Raw genomic sequence first — 17072 nt, forward strand, 5'->3', positions numbered from 1 at the left:
TGTATTATCTAAATATTCTACACAAAAATGTTTGAAAGATCATTTATGTTCTACAGTTAAAGTATCTATCAATAAAAGCAGTTGTTAAGTTTCTACAATGAAAATACTTTAAGTAATTGCTGCATCAAAATAAAAAACCCTATAGTATTAGGCACTCAAATGTGCTATTATTTCTCAAAATAAAGCCATCATGAGCAAGCAACTTAAACTCAGCATTTCTTATAGCTCTACAACCTCTTACAGCTTGGTGCAAATGTTTACGACTAAAACTGAACTTTATCGGGATGCTCAGATTTAAAGTTATGGTAAATCAGATATAGAACATTCCAATCCATTTTACAGATTTCCTTACCTAGAAAACAGGATTATTAATATACTAAAGAAATACTTTCAGGACTTAACCTGGTGGTCCAGCAGTTAAGACTCGGTGGTCCCAATGCAGGGGGCCCGGGTTTGATCCCTGGCCAGGAAACTATTAGATCCCGCATGCCACAACTAACAGCTTGCGTGCCACAAGTAAAAGATTCCACATGCCACAACTAAGACCCGGCGCAGCCAAATAAATAAATACTTAAGGGGGAAAAAGAAAAACTACTTAAAAAAAAAAACTTTGAAGTGTTTCAGAACCACTCATATAATAGGTAACAGTGATAATCTATTTTTATCTACTTACGAAGTCATTTTAAAACTATAATCTGAATTCCTCCTCTATGTACAAAAAAGGTTTTCAAAGAGTTGTTTAAATGTCTAAAAACAGAGGCTGCAACAGAACGGTGAAAGCTTCAGCTGAACACAGACTCTCACAATGAAAGTCTCAACTCTTCCACTGACTTAGCTGCCTGAATTTGGTCAAGTCACTTAAACCTTTTGGCCTCAACTTCTTTACCTGTAAACTGGGGGGGTTAAACTAGATGACCTCAAATATCCTTACTAATACGAACAGTACATGGTAACAAAAAGAATAATAGTCTAAAAGTTAGGGTTTTTTCCCTCCCTGGTTGGTTCTTAGTCCAAATTAAGGATATAATACAATTCAGACTATTTTTTTAAACATCTTTATTGGAGTATAATTGCTTTACAATGGTGTGTTAGTTTCTGCTTTATAACAAAGTGAATCAGCTATACATAGACATATATCCCCATATCTCCTCCCTCTTGCATCTCCCTCCCACCCTCCCTATCCCACCCCTCTAGGTGGTCACAAAGCACCGAGCTGATCTCCCTGTGCTATGCAGCTGCTTCCCACTAGCTATCTATTTTACATTTGGTAGTGTATATATATATGTCCATGCCACTCTCACTTCATCCCAGACATAGGGTTTTAATAGGTCTATTATACTCTGCCAATCCAGCACATGGTTCAAGGACCTGTATCAACACTGAATGTAGAAAGAGATGTGTTTTTCAAGTGCAAATTAGTAAGAACAAACAAAAAACTACGACAATAACAAAACACATACTTTTCAGTTCAACATTAGTAATATGTCTCGATATCTGGGGATTAAATGAAAGGCAAAGAAAATATTTGACAAAATTGGCACTTCAATGACAGAAAAATAAAAAATTTAAGACATGAGAGTTTTGTTTTGAACTCTGATAAAGTATTATTGTTCCTTGGCTAGAAGTGAGAACTCTATCCAAGAAGTGAGAACTCACGTTTCAGGTTTTAAAAACTGTATTTGATCACAACAATACACGTACAAGGCTTAAAAGTCAAACAGCACAATCAATAAAAGAAAGAACAGATGAATCAGACTTCCCAAAATTAAAAACTTTTGCTCTTTGAAAGATACTATAGAGAATTTAAAGAAAAGTCTACAGATTGGGACAAAATATTTGCAAGTCACACATTTAATGAACGACTATATAAAGAACACTTCAATCTCAACAATAACAAATAAAACGATGAAAAAATGGGGAAATTATTCAAACAGATCCTGTATCAAAAGATATGTGGATGGCATACACGGATGCTCAACATTAGTCTTTAGCAAAATGGAAATTAAAGCAACCATGGACTGTGAAGGGTCTGAGACTTTGCCCTACTTGCAAGCTACCATGCTGTTTCTCTTGAGATGTTTTCTTTTTAGCATTCACGATGATGGCCTTTGTATGGATTTTTTAAAATTAACTTTATAGTGTAACTGGGAGAAATCCTTTCAATGTGGAAACAAACATCCTTGGAAACACATTCTATAAATATATTCCAGAATTTTTTTAAATTACTCTTTAAAAAATTTTTTCAACACCAGTTTACCTGTTCTCTCTTTTTGAAACTCCTATTCAGATGTTGTCCCTCTTAGACTGATCTTTAGATTTTCCTCTCTTTTCAGTCTTACTTTTTTTCCCCTTTTCTCTTTTCTGGGAGAGTCTTTTATCTCCCAAGTCTTACATGAAAATTATTTAAATCACACTTTTAAATTTCTATTAGCTCTTTTCTGATCTCTTACTGAACCTTATACAATAACATATTACTGTTTTATACATGTATTATCTTCTCTCAGTCCTCTCAGAAGAGTAATTATAGTTTTGAAAGTCTTCTGCTCCCTCTTTTCTCTGAGTTCCTTTTTTATGTTTGGTTCCTTTGGTCTCCAATTTTCATATTAAAGTCTTTCCTTAACTGTTAATATTTAACAGTGAGGCACAGAAAAACTAATTGGATATATTGTGTACATGGGTGAGGCTTGTCAAAGTAGCTAGCTTCACTTCTGTATAACAACAGGGCAGAATCCCAGCCATTTCACTGGCAGATCCCAACTGTCAGATCATAAGGTCTTCTCTATTAATGTGATCATATTCCTGCCTGAAAGGGATTTAAGACCAGCTGCCAACATACCTGAAGCCAAGTAGAAGGAAACAGGGAATCTCACCGCTCAGCTAGAGATTTTCAGATAATCCTCCTGTTTTCAGTATAGTAGCCCACCCTACAATTGCTTGTTTTCTTAAGAAATCAGAAATCACTGGAATTCACCAGAAAATATACCACCATTCTTTGGGATAGGGGAGGGGTGTTCAAGCGGCTACACAGGATTAAAGAGGGGGTTTAAGATTCTAACTGCCTCTTACATAAACCTGAAACTAATTCTCTATTAATAACCCCCTCTAAACCTGACTCCAGATGTACCTGATACCTCTAACTCCTTAGCTTTTGGAACTTTACTGGCATTTTGGGACTTGAATTGGCTTGTTCCTTTTCTTCTTTCCAGCTTCCAAAATTATTAAGTTCTCCCTATCTAATGGACAGTATATCCTCTCATTCTTTCTATATATTCAATTTTTTGTCCTTATGTGTCAATCAGTGTGTCTTAAAATGTCTTTAACTGATATTTTAACAGAGGTTCCAGAAGGCACACAAGTAAATCTGCCTTTAATCCACATGCTTAAGTGGACATCTACATCTATGGAATTTTATAATAATTTTTTTCTTTGCCAACTATTTCCTATCTTTTCTCATTCAATAAAAAGCAATCAACAGAATTTTTAAAATTATATATCCAGATGAAGGGAAAACAGAATGAAGTCAAGAGTAAGGTTCGTAAGTAAAAGGGTAAAAAAGAGTCAGTGTTTTCTAGAGATAAGGGAAACCCACAAATATGGCAAGATTCCAAACAGTCAGAGTAAAAAGAAAGAGAGCAACTACTGGAGGTTCAAAGGTAAATCAGACCAATCACTAAGAAGCAGCACAGCTTTTCAGTTACAAGATCTATGAGAACTCTCTCCCCCAATGAATCCTTATAAGGTGGAGGCTGTGTGATATGATACACTATACACCCACAACATCCCCCTACAATAAACCAAAGAATAAACCAAGAAAGACAACAGTGACATTTACTCAGTAGAATCTAGTAAATATTACTCTTGATTGGGTCACATTTCAACTGGATAAGCAATATTTCATCATAGCTAACACTTATTATGTACCAAGCATTGTTCCAAATGCCTTACATTAATTCATTTCTTCTTCACATCAACCCCATCATTACCATTTTACAAATGAGGAAACTGAGGCACAGGAAGGTAAAGTACCCTGCCCAAAGTCACAGCTAGTAAGCAGCAAAGTCCAGATTCAAACCCAGTCTGTCTTCAGAGTTCCCATTCTAAACCATTAAGCATACTGTCTCTAATAATATGATCTACAATTTACCATTCTTCTACTGTTGAACATGTAGACTGCTTCAAATTTTTATTGTTATAAATGAGAATACGATAAACATCATTTTGTTGACACCTCTATCAACATGTTAGGTCATTTTCGTATTTCTTAGGAATTTTCAAAGGCCCTGATCATAGCTGAACCATACACACCTACATTAGTACAGACTCGCAATATACAGCTATATTCATTAAGAAGGAAATCACATTGATTAAAAACAATTATTACCTAAATGTCTGTGGACGGATAAATGGATAAAGAAAATGTGGTAAATACATTCAATAATTATTCAGCCGTTAAAAAAGAAGGAAATCTTGTCATATGCTATGACACTGATGAACCTTGGGACATTATGTTAAGTGAAATAAGCCAGTCACACAAGGACAAATACTGTATTAATTCCACTTATATAAAGTATTCATATTTATATAAATATATATAAAGTATTTAAAGTAGTCACTTGTAGAAACAGAAACTCAAATGGTGTTTGCCAGGGGCTGGGGGAAGGAGGAAATAGGGAGTTGCTATTCAATGGGTATGGCGTTTCAGTCATGAAAGATGAAAATGTTCTAGAGAAGTGCTCTACAATATTGTGCTTACAGTTAACAACACTGCACCGTACACTTAAAATTTATTAAGACAGATCTCATGTTATGTGTTTTTTACCACAACAGAAAAAAAAAAACTATTAAACTCTTAATCTTGCAAAGGGAAGAAGCTTTACAAGGAGAAGATACAGTCTGTTGTGGATTTTTAATTCAGATTCAGGTGTGATATAGTAAACTGTGTTCTTCTAAAGTAGTTATAAATCCTAAGAACTACTTAGCCTGGTTAGCTGACAAGTTTAGTTTAAAATAACATAGTAATATCCTTGCTTTTTCTCTAAAGCTATGAAAGCTCTATGATTCCTGAAATCCAGAGTAAAGAAAACAAGGGCTCTGTTAGATGTCAAATTGTTTTTATTAAAGAGACCTTATTTCTCAGAAATAAAACCCGTAAACTAAAGGCTTATGTTAACTTGAAAGTCTTTAAATAACTGCATGATGTCATAAAATGTATCTAAGGTATGAAACAATGCTAGTTTATAAACCGTACATATTATTAACTTCTTAAGCTCTACCCAAACTAATGAATTCATTTTGGTTTTTTCCACTCTCTTTTCTTTGTCGTTCCAACCTATGTAATTCAATGTAATATCTAATGGTAAAAAATGAAAAGAAAGTTCCATCTGCTTGACAGCTTGCATTTATCAAATCTGTACTATAATCAAAAGTGTATTTGGTAGACAGAAAACAAGTGTTAATGAGGATGTAGAGAAATTAGAATTCTTATACATTTCTGATGGTAATGTAAAATAGTCCAGCCACTTTGGAAATGAGTTTGGAAATTCCTCAAAAAGGTAAACACAGAGTTACTGTATGACATAGCAATTCCACTCCTAGGTATAAACCCAAGAGACTTGAAAACATATGTCCACACCTGTGGACCAATGTTCAAAGTAGCATTATTCATTATTCCAAAATGTGGAACCAATCAACATGCCCATCAATTGGATAAGGAATGGATAAACAAAATGTGGTATATCCATAGAAAAGAATATTATTTGGCAGTAAGAAGAAATGAATTACTGACATATGCTATAACATGGATGAATCTTAAAAATATTACACTAAGTAAAAGAAGCTACTCACAGAATAACCATTTACATAAAATATCTAGAATAGGCACATCTATAGATACAGAAAGTATATTAATGGTTGCCTAGGGTTGGTGAGTGGGAGGAATATGGGAAAGAATGGGGAGTGGCAGCTAATGAGTACGACGTTTCTTTATGGAGTAATGAAAATTTTCAAAACTTAGATTGTGGTGACGGCTGAACAACTCTGTGACTATCTTAAAAACTATTAAACTCATATACTTCAAGTGGGTGCACTTTATGGTATGTGAACTCTATCAATAAAGACATTAAAATTTTAAAGTATATCTGGTAGCTTTCTGAGTCCAAACACAATGCAAAGCCTTGTTTCTTAACACTAGTGTCTAAACAACCATTACTATTCCAATTATATAGTAGTATAATTTATTGAAAATACTCTAACAAAAATTTAAAAATCAAGACATTAAAATAACTCTGAACTACATGAAATCACCCTCTAATTTTAATTTTGCACCTATTTCAGAACTACAGTCATTCTCTTCGCATCAAAACTTAAGATAAATAAATCTTAAAAAAAAATTTATTTATTTATTTGGCTACACCGGGTCTTAGTTGCGGCACGCGGGATCTTTGTTGCCGCGTGCGAGATCTTCGTTGTGGCATGTGGGATCTAGTTCCTTGACCAGGGATAGAACCCAGGCCCCCTGCATTGGAAGCATGAAGTCTTAACCACTGGACCACCAGGGAAGTCCCAAGATAAATAAATTTAATATATATTTTTAATAAATTAATTTTATTTTTGGCTGCGTTGGGTCTTCATTGCTGCATGCGGGCTTTCTCTAGTTGTGGCGAGCGGGGGCTACTCTTCGTTACGGTGCGTGGGCTTCTCATTGCGGTGCCTTCTCTTGTTGCGGAGCATGGGATCTAGGCATGTGGGCTTCAGTAGTTGTGGCACAGGGGCTCAGTAGTTGTGGCATACGGGCTTAGCTGCTCTGCGGCATGTGGGGTCTTCCCAGACCAGGGCTCGAACCCGGGTCCCCTGCACTGGGAAGCGGATTCTTAACCACCGTGCCACCAGGGAAGCCCCAAGACAAATAAATTTAAAAAGCACCTAAATAAAAAGTTTCTTTGTCCATGGTACCATTTGCAGGGCGGGGAGGAATCTTTAAATCTGAACTCTACATGCTTCGATAACTGTTAACAGCAATAACAAGAAGCTAAAGAAATTCACAATACCTGCTATATAAACAATGTTAACCTATAAGTATAGGTCATACCTTTTGATTTCTTGTCCTTTTTGCTTAGGAGATTCACCTCCATTCAGGATCTGTTCTAAATTCTTTGTCTCTACTGATCCATTTGGTTCTGAATTAGATAGTCCAAGTAATGATCTTACCCGCTGAGACCGTACATCTAATATTGTATCTGTGTAACCTACTTCCTGAAGATATCTATAAGAGAAAATTAAAAATATTAAATCCCACATATTGTTAATACATGCAATCTTGTCAAATCAAAATCACATCAAAGAATTTTAGAAAAATCCATAATCCTATAAAATTTACTCTTCCTTTGTCTCAATAACTTTCTTCTCTCTAGTTCCAGTTCTACAAAAAAAAAAAAAAAAAGGCCGATTACAAACCATAGTTTAATTTAAAAAGCATATAGATGGCTAACACTAATTAAGGGCCAATTATCCTGAAGCCTAAAAAGACCTAGAGCGTTAAAAAAGTTTTAGGAGTTGATGATATATATTACTTAAAAAAAAAAAAATTCCAGAAAGTGGTAAAGGATGAACAGAAATAAACCTCAGAACAATGACATGCTACGTTTAAACCCTGGCTCTTAGCCAGAGGTTGATGGCTAGATTAGCTCTCCTTCTAGGATCTAAGGTCTTATAGCAGTCCTACAGTCCCGCGGTTTTCAAACTTTCCTTGTTATCTAAACCAGGGTACCTAACAGAGGATCTAGGATGAGACTGAAAAAGAAGAAAGGGACTGAATCATGACATAAGTATAGATAATGGGTCATGAACGGCTTTGTGTGACAAATTTTAAAATTTCTTCCTAAAGTATTTGACAGGCTAAGGGAAGATGTTAAAAAGAAGCCTTTTTTGTTTCTTTTTATATGTTGCTGACAAAATAATAGAGGATTTTTAAGTGAAAGCTAAAGACAGGGAGACTGGTTAGGACACTAACACAGCAAGAATTAAAACTAGAGAAGAGGAGAAATGTGAGAAAAATAAAATATCTTAGTGACTTGGTACACAAGTAAATATGGCAGTAGAATAAAAGAAGATATAAGAATTTTGGAAATTTTTCAGGTTTCTAGCTGGGATGGTTGCATGGTGGTTCTACTGAATAAAATGAAGAATAAAGGGTCAGAATATGGTTTAGAGGATACCTATCAAATAATCAAGTAGTATCTATGAAAGTGGTAACATTTATTAGGCACAATGGTAAGAAGGTCAAAAGCTCAGAAGGGACTGGACTGGGTGTACAGATTTGGGAGTCATTAGTGTTTGGAGATATTTGAAGCCATGGATTTAAATGAAGTTACCCAGAGAAAAAGCATAAGTAAAAACAAAACCTGGGGACACAAACATCTAAAGGGCTGGAAGAATAAGAAACTCAAAGGAAAATTAAGAAAGAACTTGAGAAATGAGGGTAAAAAAAGCAGAGAGTAGTTTCATGAAAGTAAGAAAAACAGAGTTTCAAAAAGAAATGAAGAGTTAATGTCAAATATTTCCAAAAGATCAATATGAACAAAAAGGTTCTCATAAATGTTTGTGATAGAAGCTTCAGGGGAATATCAAAATGGAAAACAAACTAGACAGTTGAGAAATGAATAAGGAAGACTATGGAGATAAACTACTGTTACAGAAAAATGAGAAGAGACACAATATAAAGCCAGGCAATGGGATTAGGCATTTATGAGAGAAATACTGTGCAACTGATTTCTCTATAGCCGTCATACTCTTCTAAAAAACGCGATCCTCTTTTGAGGAAAAAAAACTCCCACCACACTCTAGCCATGTGGTCTAAAAGAACTGTCAAGATCTTAAACAATCCAGGTAAAAATAACTGACTCGTGAGCAGTTATTTGATCAAGTCAAGACAAATCCAATCCTCAGAAATTATTCTGACTAAAGTAAGGGATCCCCTGCCACCTGGAGAAAAGTGGTTTTCAGTAGAAAATAAAACTGATACACAGAGGAGTAGAACACCAGAGAATAAGAACATATCCTGGGTGTTTCCAGTCCCTGAGAAATCTTCAGTGATACACTAGCCCTTAAGTTTCTAACACTCAGTTAATCAGCACTTCCCTCAACTCTGCTAGCTATCCCAGCATCCTTCCAGACAGTAATCTGTTTTTGAAGTTTGTTTGAGTTTTAGTCACTAACTGTCCAGATTGATAAATACTTCTTTGAATGGAACATTAGAAACTGAGATGATGAATATGAGGTTTAAATACATTTTCAGAAAGGAAAGCAAAAAGACAGTTCTCACCTGATAGCCTTCATGCTTTCAGTGAAGTAGAGCTTGAGGTGCTCTAATGAGAGTAAGGGAGAATGGGCTGAGATGTGGTAAAAGTTCAGAATATCCACTGAGGGCAATGGGAGCAGATGACCAGGGATATGGAAAAAGGCTCTATGCAATGTTTGGACAGGAAACCGTGAATGTGTAATGGCATTCACACAATTCTGTGATTTTTCTCTAAGAATTAATTAGAAACAGAAGCAATAAACAGTAAGACTCATTAGGGCTGGGATACTGCAGGTAGGTATAGTAAAATGATTGGTGGTGGGGGTAAGGAGTGGGCATCAGGAAAGTTAAGGGTACCAGCAAAAGGGTAAAGGATCATGGGGTCTAAGTGGAAGCTAGGGAAACAAAAAGAAACAACAAAAAAACCCCACCGCCAAAAAAAAAAAAAATTAAACCAACAATAGGTAAAGGAGGTAAGGGAAATGAAACAGTCAAGGATCTAAAGATCAAAGTAAGGTCAGAGGACAAATAACATGGGAACTGGAGTAAGAAAAGTGGAATATGATCAAGGAATATTCCAGAGGTAGGGCAGTTCTAGGTTATAACAAGATCAAGGGTCTGACCACACTTCACTGGGTTACTGAAGTGATGGTAAAGATGGTAAAGATGGTAAAGAGTTGAGAAAGTTGAATTACCTAACATTTCAGTAGTACGCAAGTACCAAAGTTTTCAAAATACAAGGGAAAAGAACGAATAGATAAGACAATAATATTTGCCACGTAAGTACTTCTAATACGGCAAAGAATTCAAACATCAAAAAGGTTCCTCGAAAAAAAATGCTTCCTCAAAGATTCAAGTAGAAGCAGGATTTAGCAAGCCACTTCTGAAAAGTTTCTGATTACCAGTTAAGTTGCTTCTCTAAGCCAGTCACAATCTCACTTAAAACCAAATATGTAAATTTTCCAGTGATGGAAATGAGAATGTCTATAAGTATGAACTCCCTATTTTTGTTCTGGTCTTCAAGACATCTAGTCTTTATGACATCCTACTCCACAAATAAGAAAAAAACATCATTCTGAGAAATGTTTAGAGAAACATTCAGAGGAAACAAAACTTTAAAAAGATCCAAGCATCTAACAAAACAAAAAAGAAGCAATATGAAAACTATACACATTGTCCCATTATCATTAAATAATTTTCACTTGCAAAGTGACTGAATAGAAGCACTTTCATACCTAGATCCTTAAAGAAAGGTGAAAATGAACCATTACTCACTGTCTTAACAGCTGTCTGCCCTGCTTCCACGTTAACTGGCTATTCTGAGGTGCTGTGAGAGCCTCTGTGTCTTTGGTTTCTTCTAAAATTAACAGTAACAACAACAACAACAAAAACAAGACAAGTTTCATACACGTTATTTCAACTCCTGATAATACTGCCAAAGTTTTCTTAGAGATAAAGTCCCACAAGAATATACCAAAATATTTTATAAAGGCTAGAAGAAAATTAACTTTTATTGAGTGCTTACTGTGGGTCACTCATTTAAAGTGTGTTTATCCTGACAGTCCAAACACTTAGGCACCACCCTCCTTGTTTTATTACAAGTGATTTAAAAATCAAAAGCCCAGGCTTTGAAATGAAATTTTATTGAAATCAATTTTTTAAACTACCAGAATTCTGCTGTTGAATGCTTTTGAAATTAAAAAGTGATATTTACTATTTATATAAACTTTTCAAAATCAACATTGTTTAGAAATTAGATATATTTTTATAAAACTAATGAATAACTTAGAGTCTGTATCAGTAGACTCTAAGGCTACATACAAGACTCTATACAGTCGATTTCATTTTTAGAACTAAAAGTTAGACCAGAAAACAGTTTTTACTATATGTAAAAAGTCATATTTTATTCTCCGGTAACAAAGTGTATGCATTAAAAAAGAGTTTAATAAACAGTATAACTTCAGATGAGTTAAGCTCTCAACTAGTATATCCACAGTGATATTTAAAACTATTCATTGGCACTAATGATACAGAAATATTTTCCTGCAATTTCCCATTATAAAAATTATGATAAAGCAAAGAATATAGGGCCATAGAAGACAAGCCCTCACATTGAATGTTGAGAACTCTTACCATGGCTTACAGTCATTAGGCTCCTAGACTCCTCAGAGTCACATGAACAAACAGTTATTGGTAGCAATTCAAATATTCTCTGCAGGTATTACTTCTCTAACCTTAACAATCCGTTATTAATATCTTCTCATTCTTCCCCTGCACGTAGAAACATCTATAATTTCCAGAAATAATTATCTCATTCTAATAGCCCACATTTTTTATTTATGACTTTTTCTATTTATACCATTTTGCCTATTTTTAAATCACATATAACACATAATTAACTGGCCAAAAAAATACATTTAAAAAAAAGAAATACAAATTGCCCCAAATCCTATCACCAACAGTGTTAGTACTTGAGATTTTATCATTCCATATTTTCCATCTGAAAATAACATCAGCTTCTCCCCTCCTTAAATTAAAAAAAAAAAAGTCGAAGTGTGTGTACTGCACTACAAGCTGCTTTCAATACTTAATGTATCTTGAACATTCTATGGCAATAAATATAGATTAACATCATATAAAATAATTATATAATCTACAGAAGGTATATACCTATTTAATTTAACCAGTTCCCTAATGTTGAAATGTTTCCATTTTTCACTATTATAAATAATGTTGGTAAAAATATTCTTGAAGTACATCCTAAGCGTACAGCTCAATGAATTTTTTAACACACCCATGTAACCAGTAGCTAGATGAAGAAATAAAATGTCATCAGCACCCCTAAAAACTTTCATCGTGCCCTTTCCCAAGTCTAACTAGATATTCCTAAAAGAATATTAACACTACCCTGATTTCTAAACACTAGGTTAATTTTTGAATTTGATATATATGAAATCATTTCTATCAATTTTCAGTTTTATGTGATCCACATAAAATTTAGTTATAGCTTATTCACTTTTGGTTATAGCTTAGTCTAGTTATAGTTTATTCACTTTTTTTTTTGCTAAACAGCATTTCCTTACACTAAAATATCACAATATATTTGTCTATTCTATTGGTGAAGAACATGTGAATTGCTTCCAGTTTTTTGCTATTAAAAGTAATGATACTATGAACATTCTTATACAAGCCTTGTGATGAACATTTTAAGGAGTGGAATTACTGGGCCACGGGGCACGCTATGTTCCCTTTAGCAATACAGTTATCCCACGCTTTTCGAAAGCTCTCTTTAGGCCACCTCGCTTTTATGAAAGACCAACATTTAGTACCTGTTTTCGCTAGCCTAACTGAAAAAATTCAGAGGGAATTTTCACTCTTTATGAAAAAAGGCGAAAAGAAAAAATAGCCTTCAGCATTTGTTTTGCAGTGAACTGTTACAGTGGCAGCACACACCCCCAAGCAGCGAGAGAGGCACCACCAAGCTCCGTAACAAGCCCATAGCTTTGAACTGTGTCTATTATCATCTGTGCTTTATCTTGATCTATTTTGTGCATCATTATCAAGATGTGTCCAAAGGTAAATTGCATCTTTGTTTTATGTCATTTTGGCTTATGAACAGGAATGCTCTACTTTGGGATACTGGGGGAAACTTGTACTGACAAATCACTTTCAGAGCAGTTTTATCAAACTAGAATTCCAACACCAGAAGGTGTGCAAATCCTGGTTGATCCACATCCTCAGCAACACATGACATTTTCTCTTTTTCATTTTCACATGAAATGTGAAATGTGGTAGGTGTCTAATTGTACTGTGCTGTGGTTTTAAGTTGTATTTAAGTTGTATTTCCTCAAATAAGTTGTATAAGCTAATACATTTGAGCATCGTTTCGTATGTTTGTTGGCCATTTGGATATCCTCTTTTATTGGTGGCTTTTCAAGTCTTTTACCCATATGTCTACTGTTGTAGATTTTTTCCCTTAAATGTAGGGAAATAGGAGCTGTTTACAGATTTGGATACACCCCCTTTTATAGAGTTAAGTTTAGGATATATATACTGGTATTACTAAGACAAGGGTATAAAAACACACATACCTTGTACTTCTTTCGTAACAGTATTTCGTACGTTTTCTCCTTTTTACATTTTGATTTATTTTAAGTATATAAAAGGCAACACTGATTCATTTAATGTTTATTTCTTTCTATACTTTGATGTAAATAATTTTATCTCATTGTTTGCATGGTGTATTTTTGCCCATTCCTTTGTTTGTTTTCCACTAAACATCCTGAGTAGTTTTTCTACATCAGTAAAAATAATCTACTTTATTATTATTGTTTCCTATAAATAAAATACTTGGTTGTTATTTTATTCTTCAATTTAAGGAAGTTTTAATAGTTAAGTTTATATAGCTAAAAACAGACTTGTTTTTCTCTCATTTCAGTTGGGGGCAGGAGAGATTACGTGCTAATGATTTTCCTTTATACCAACTTGTACCAAGACCAGTTAGCCAATTCCGACTCTAGTTCCAGGAACAGTGGGGCTGTTCCTCACATTTATACAGACCAAGTTAGGGGGACAGTCCTCAAGTTATACTAAGTGGGGAATTCCCTGGTGGTCCAGTGGTTAGGACTCAGCGCTTTCACTGTTGTAGCCTGGGTTCAATACCTGGTCTGGGAACTAAGATCCTGCAAGCCATGCGGAGTGGCCAAAAAAAAAAAAAGTGATTATTTTCTGAATATTCTAGCCATATTAGAAAAAAAATGAGTTAAAGAAAAGCTATGAAGACATCAGGTTTTCTCTATGGTGAAACCACTGTACTTTCTCTAACTATAATGGGACTGCTGCAGTAAACATGGCCCAAAATATACAGGCCTTCCATCTTTTTATCATTTATTATAGCTTTTCCAAGGAGGAGACCATAATATTGTCCCCTGGCATCTGAGTCTTCGTAACCACTTAAAAGCTAGATCAAAGGAAACCTATGCCACTCCTATCTTGGTCTCTTAATTTTATATATGACAACTAGGAAGATATGGTTGTGGTGCTAAAATTGGTAAGTGGAGAAGACCTAAGAATAAATCAACTGCAGGTTATACATATAGGGTGTTTCTGCCAAGTTTTAAGTACTTAATGTTAAACCAAAACCAATTAGCTAAATTTTAAAAATTTACTGTAACATTTAACTTAAAAAAAAAATCCCTATTTGTTTTATTTTCCCTACCATGTATGCTTTGACTTTATTAGGAATGGAAACAACTATACAAGGAGAAGAAAAATTGTATATCAAAATAGACACATTTTTTTCCTTATCTTAGTAACCAGCAGCCAAGAACAGTATAGTATTCAATTTGCCTGCACCATCAAACTGTGTATATAAATGGGTTCTACATATACCTCAGAAATAGAAAATTGCAGTAATATTCCCAAATATTATATAACATAAATCAAAATATTCTTTCCTTATTAAACTTTTAGATTACTCAAATTGTAATCATATGGAACCCTAAATTAACACTAAACTGTTATAGCCTTTTCCTATATCCAGCCCTCTCTTCCTGCATAACTGTTCATCAGATACTACTCTCACACTCACTACTTTAGTAAACAGCAAGGCCAATTGGAGATAATGTTTTCCTTCTCTTATCCTTATCTGGCTGCCTCCGTAGTTTCCAAATTCAAATTTGCAATTTCTTTATGAGTTAATCACAGCTTCTCTAGAAAAAAAAATAACTTTTTAATAATACAAAATTAAGCTTATATAGACTTGGATAAGAATTGCCTACAGGTGGTACAAAGAGTTACTCATTACCTTCCACTTCTAATGACAACCAAAAACACACCCAGTTTTACACAGGTTTCAAAACAAGAAAAATAAGAGAACCTCGGGATTATGTAGATGACACTATTGATACTACTTTTATTTATTATTTTTCCCCAAATTCTAGACAGTATTATAATAGGCAACCATCTAACTAACTGATGCTTTCAAAGCAAAATGGGGGTAAAGAGAACATGTTTGTTACATAAAAATGAGCTTAAACCAGTTTTTCTTGCATGGGGTGTGTGGGGGGTGGGGGTGGGGCGGGGAGATTAACAGAAGAATCAAGTTTACCTGATTCAAAGGTTGGCATTTTCAAATCACCTTGGTTCAGTTCTGTGCCGTATTTTAATTTGTGATATTTTGCCCTGAAAATTTAATAATAAATTGTTGAAAGAAAAACAATTTTTTTTCCTTTTCTACGTAGGCAAGTAACTAACTACTGGTATATATTTCTCCAATGACAAATAAAGCATAATATGAATGTCTGTTTCTTTAAACTTTACTTGCAAAAGAAGTTGGAGAAAAACAATATACTGGATGTAAAAGAAAAAAAATAAGATAAATTGCCCAACTAAAATATACACCCAAGTAAAGATAAATTTTTCCTAATCTGTAAAACAGAAAAAACTTGGACTCTATAATAAAAGATATTATTTCAATTTAAAGATTTTAATCTTTTTTTCTTTTCCTATATAAGAATCAAATCAAAATATCGTCCTGTATTTTGGGCAAATCTTTGTATCTTTCAAAAGGCGTTAAATACACTGTATAATAATACATAAAAAGAATAATATTGTTCTACTTTATTTTATTCATATAAGAAAATGAGGGACACATACCTTTCTTGTTTTAATGCATATTCTAACATCTTTATTCTTCTTACTAAATCCTTCTTCAAGTTTTCTTGACCTTTTCTTTCTCCTTGCAAAAATGCTATCCGGGCCTAAAAATACAAAAAGTTCATTTATTTTCATTTTTTTCTTAACTATACATAGGAAATTGAAAAAAGGAAAACAATAAATGTAAAATTCTGCCCTTTTATTCATGACAGCAAGATTTAAAATTCATAGAAGCAGTTGATCAAACTTTCTTTGTTAGATAATACAATCACTTTAAAATAAAGATAACTATAAATTAGCTATTTGCTTATAATCCTTTTTGTCTCTAATATTAAGTTTTACATACTTTTGAAAGGAAATTTTATATGTAAAAATTGCACCTAATTCCTAACAAACAAGTCACAAAGAACTAAAAAATATTATATTCACAAGTAGATAAATATTTTTCCTCAAATTAGATATTGCTTGTTTAAAAAACAGTAATATTCCCTCAAAAGCATTTCTTTCATGAAATACTTAAAAATTTATAATCTTTTCCATTCTATCCACCACACTCCAAATTGTTTTATCTCTTGAAACAATTATCCAGAGTATTGCAAATAGTTTAAGTTAAGCCACTTTATGTTCAATGACCGCATTACTTTCTGTTGTCATTTTCTACAGTGAGAGAATTTTTTTTTCCTTTTAATTGCCTTATTTTCTCAGAGAGACAATTCTCCATCTTTTTCTGGCCCTTCCCAGCATGTCAGCCTCCTTTATACACCCCACACTAAAGAGTAATGTTTAAGGAGGCTGGCATCTACATGGGGATATTTGCTGTTATGAACATATTTACAATAAAATTAACTTTCATGCTCTTGCCGAGATGACCAATAGGTGTATTTGCCCATTAAGAGAAAGTAAGCTACTTTGTAAGCTAAATTATGGTTAATTTTTTTAAAATTTCAGTGAACATGGAATCAGAACAAATGAATTCATCTGAATAATTTAACACATTAAGTTTGGAAAAATTAAATGAAATCATTCACAACTCCGTAAGACCTGAGAAATTATACACAACTATATAACACTTAGTCTACATACAAATTTCAAAACAAAAATAAAGATCTAGGAGCAATGG

The 17072-nt window shown here is 33.9% G+C and overlaps 1 protein-coding gene across 17 annotated transcripts in view; it reads right to left on the reverse strand.

The window, feature by feature from the left end:
- Positions 1 to 17072, reverse strand: part of STRN3 (striatin 3) — a 110613-nt gene that overhangs the window by 38127 nt on the left and 55414 nt on the right. For 8 of the 17 annotated variants that reach the window (XR_016392158.1, XR_016392159.1, XR_016392160.1 and 5 more), the window contains exons 2-6: positions 15953 to 16056; positions 15405 to 15478; positions 10571 to 10652; positions 7376 to 7417; positions 7088 to 7261 (exon numbers count right to left, since the gene is read on the reverse strand). Coding sequence is in view for 14 of the 17 variants with exons in the window: in XM_089907567.1 (XP_089763693.1) it covers positions 7088 to 7261; positions 7376 to 7417; positions 10571 to 10652; positions 15405 to 15478; positions 15953 to 16056 (476 nt within the window). In the remaining 3 variants the exon portion in view is untranslated. The other 9 variants (XM_022553560.3, XM_022553556.3, XM_022553558.3 and 6 more) reach the window with 7 other exon arrangements.

Source organism: Delphinapterus leucas, chromosome 2 (genome assembly GCF_059928025.1).
Source record: "Delphinapterus leucas isolate spDelLeu-1000000601 "Yukka" chromosome 2, BTC_Dleu_Yukka2, whole genome shotgun sequence".
In the NCBI taxonomy this organism is placed as follows: Eukaryota; Metazoa; Chordata; class Mammalia; order Artiodactyla; family Monodontidae; genus Delphinapterus; species Delphinapterus leucas.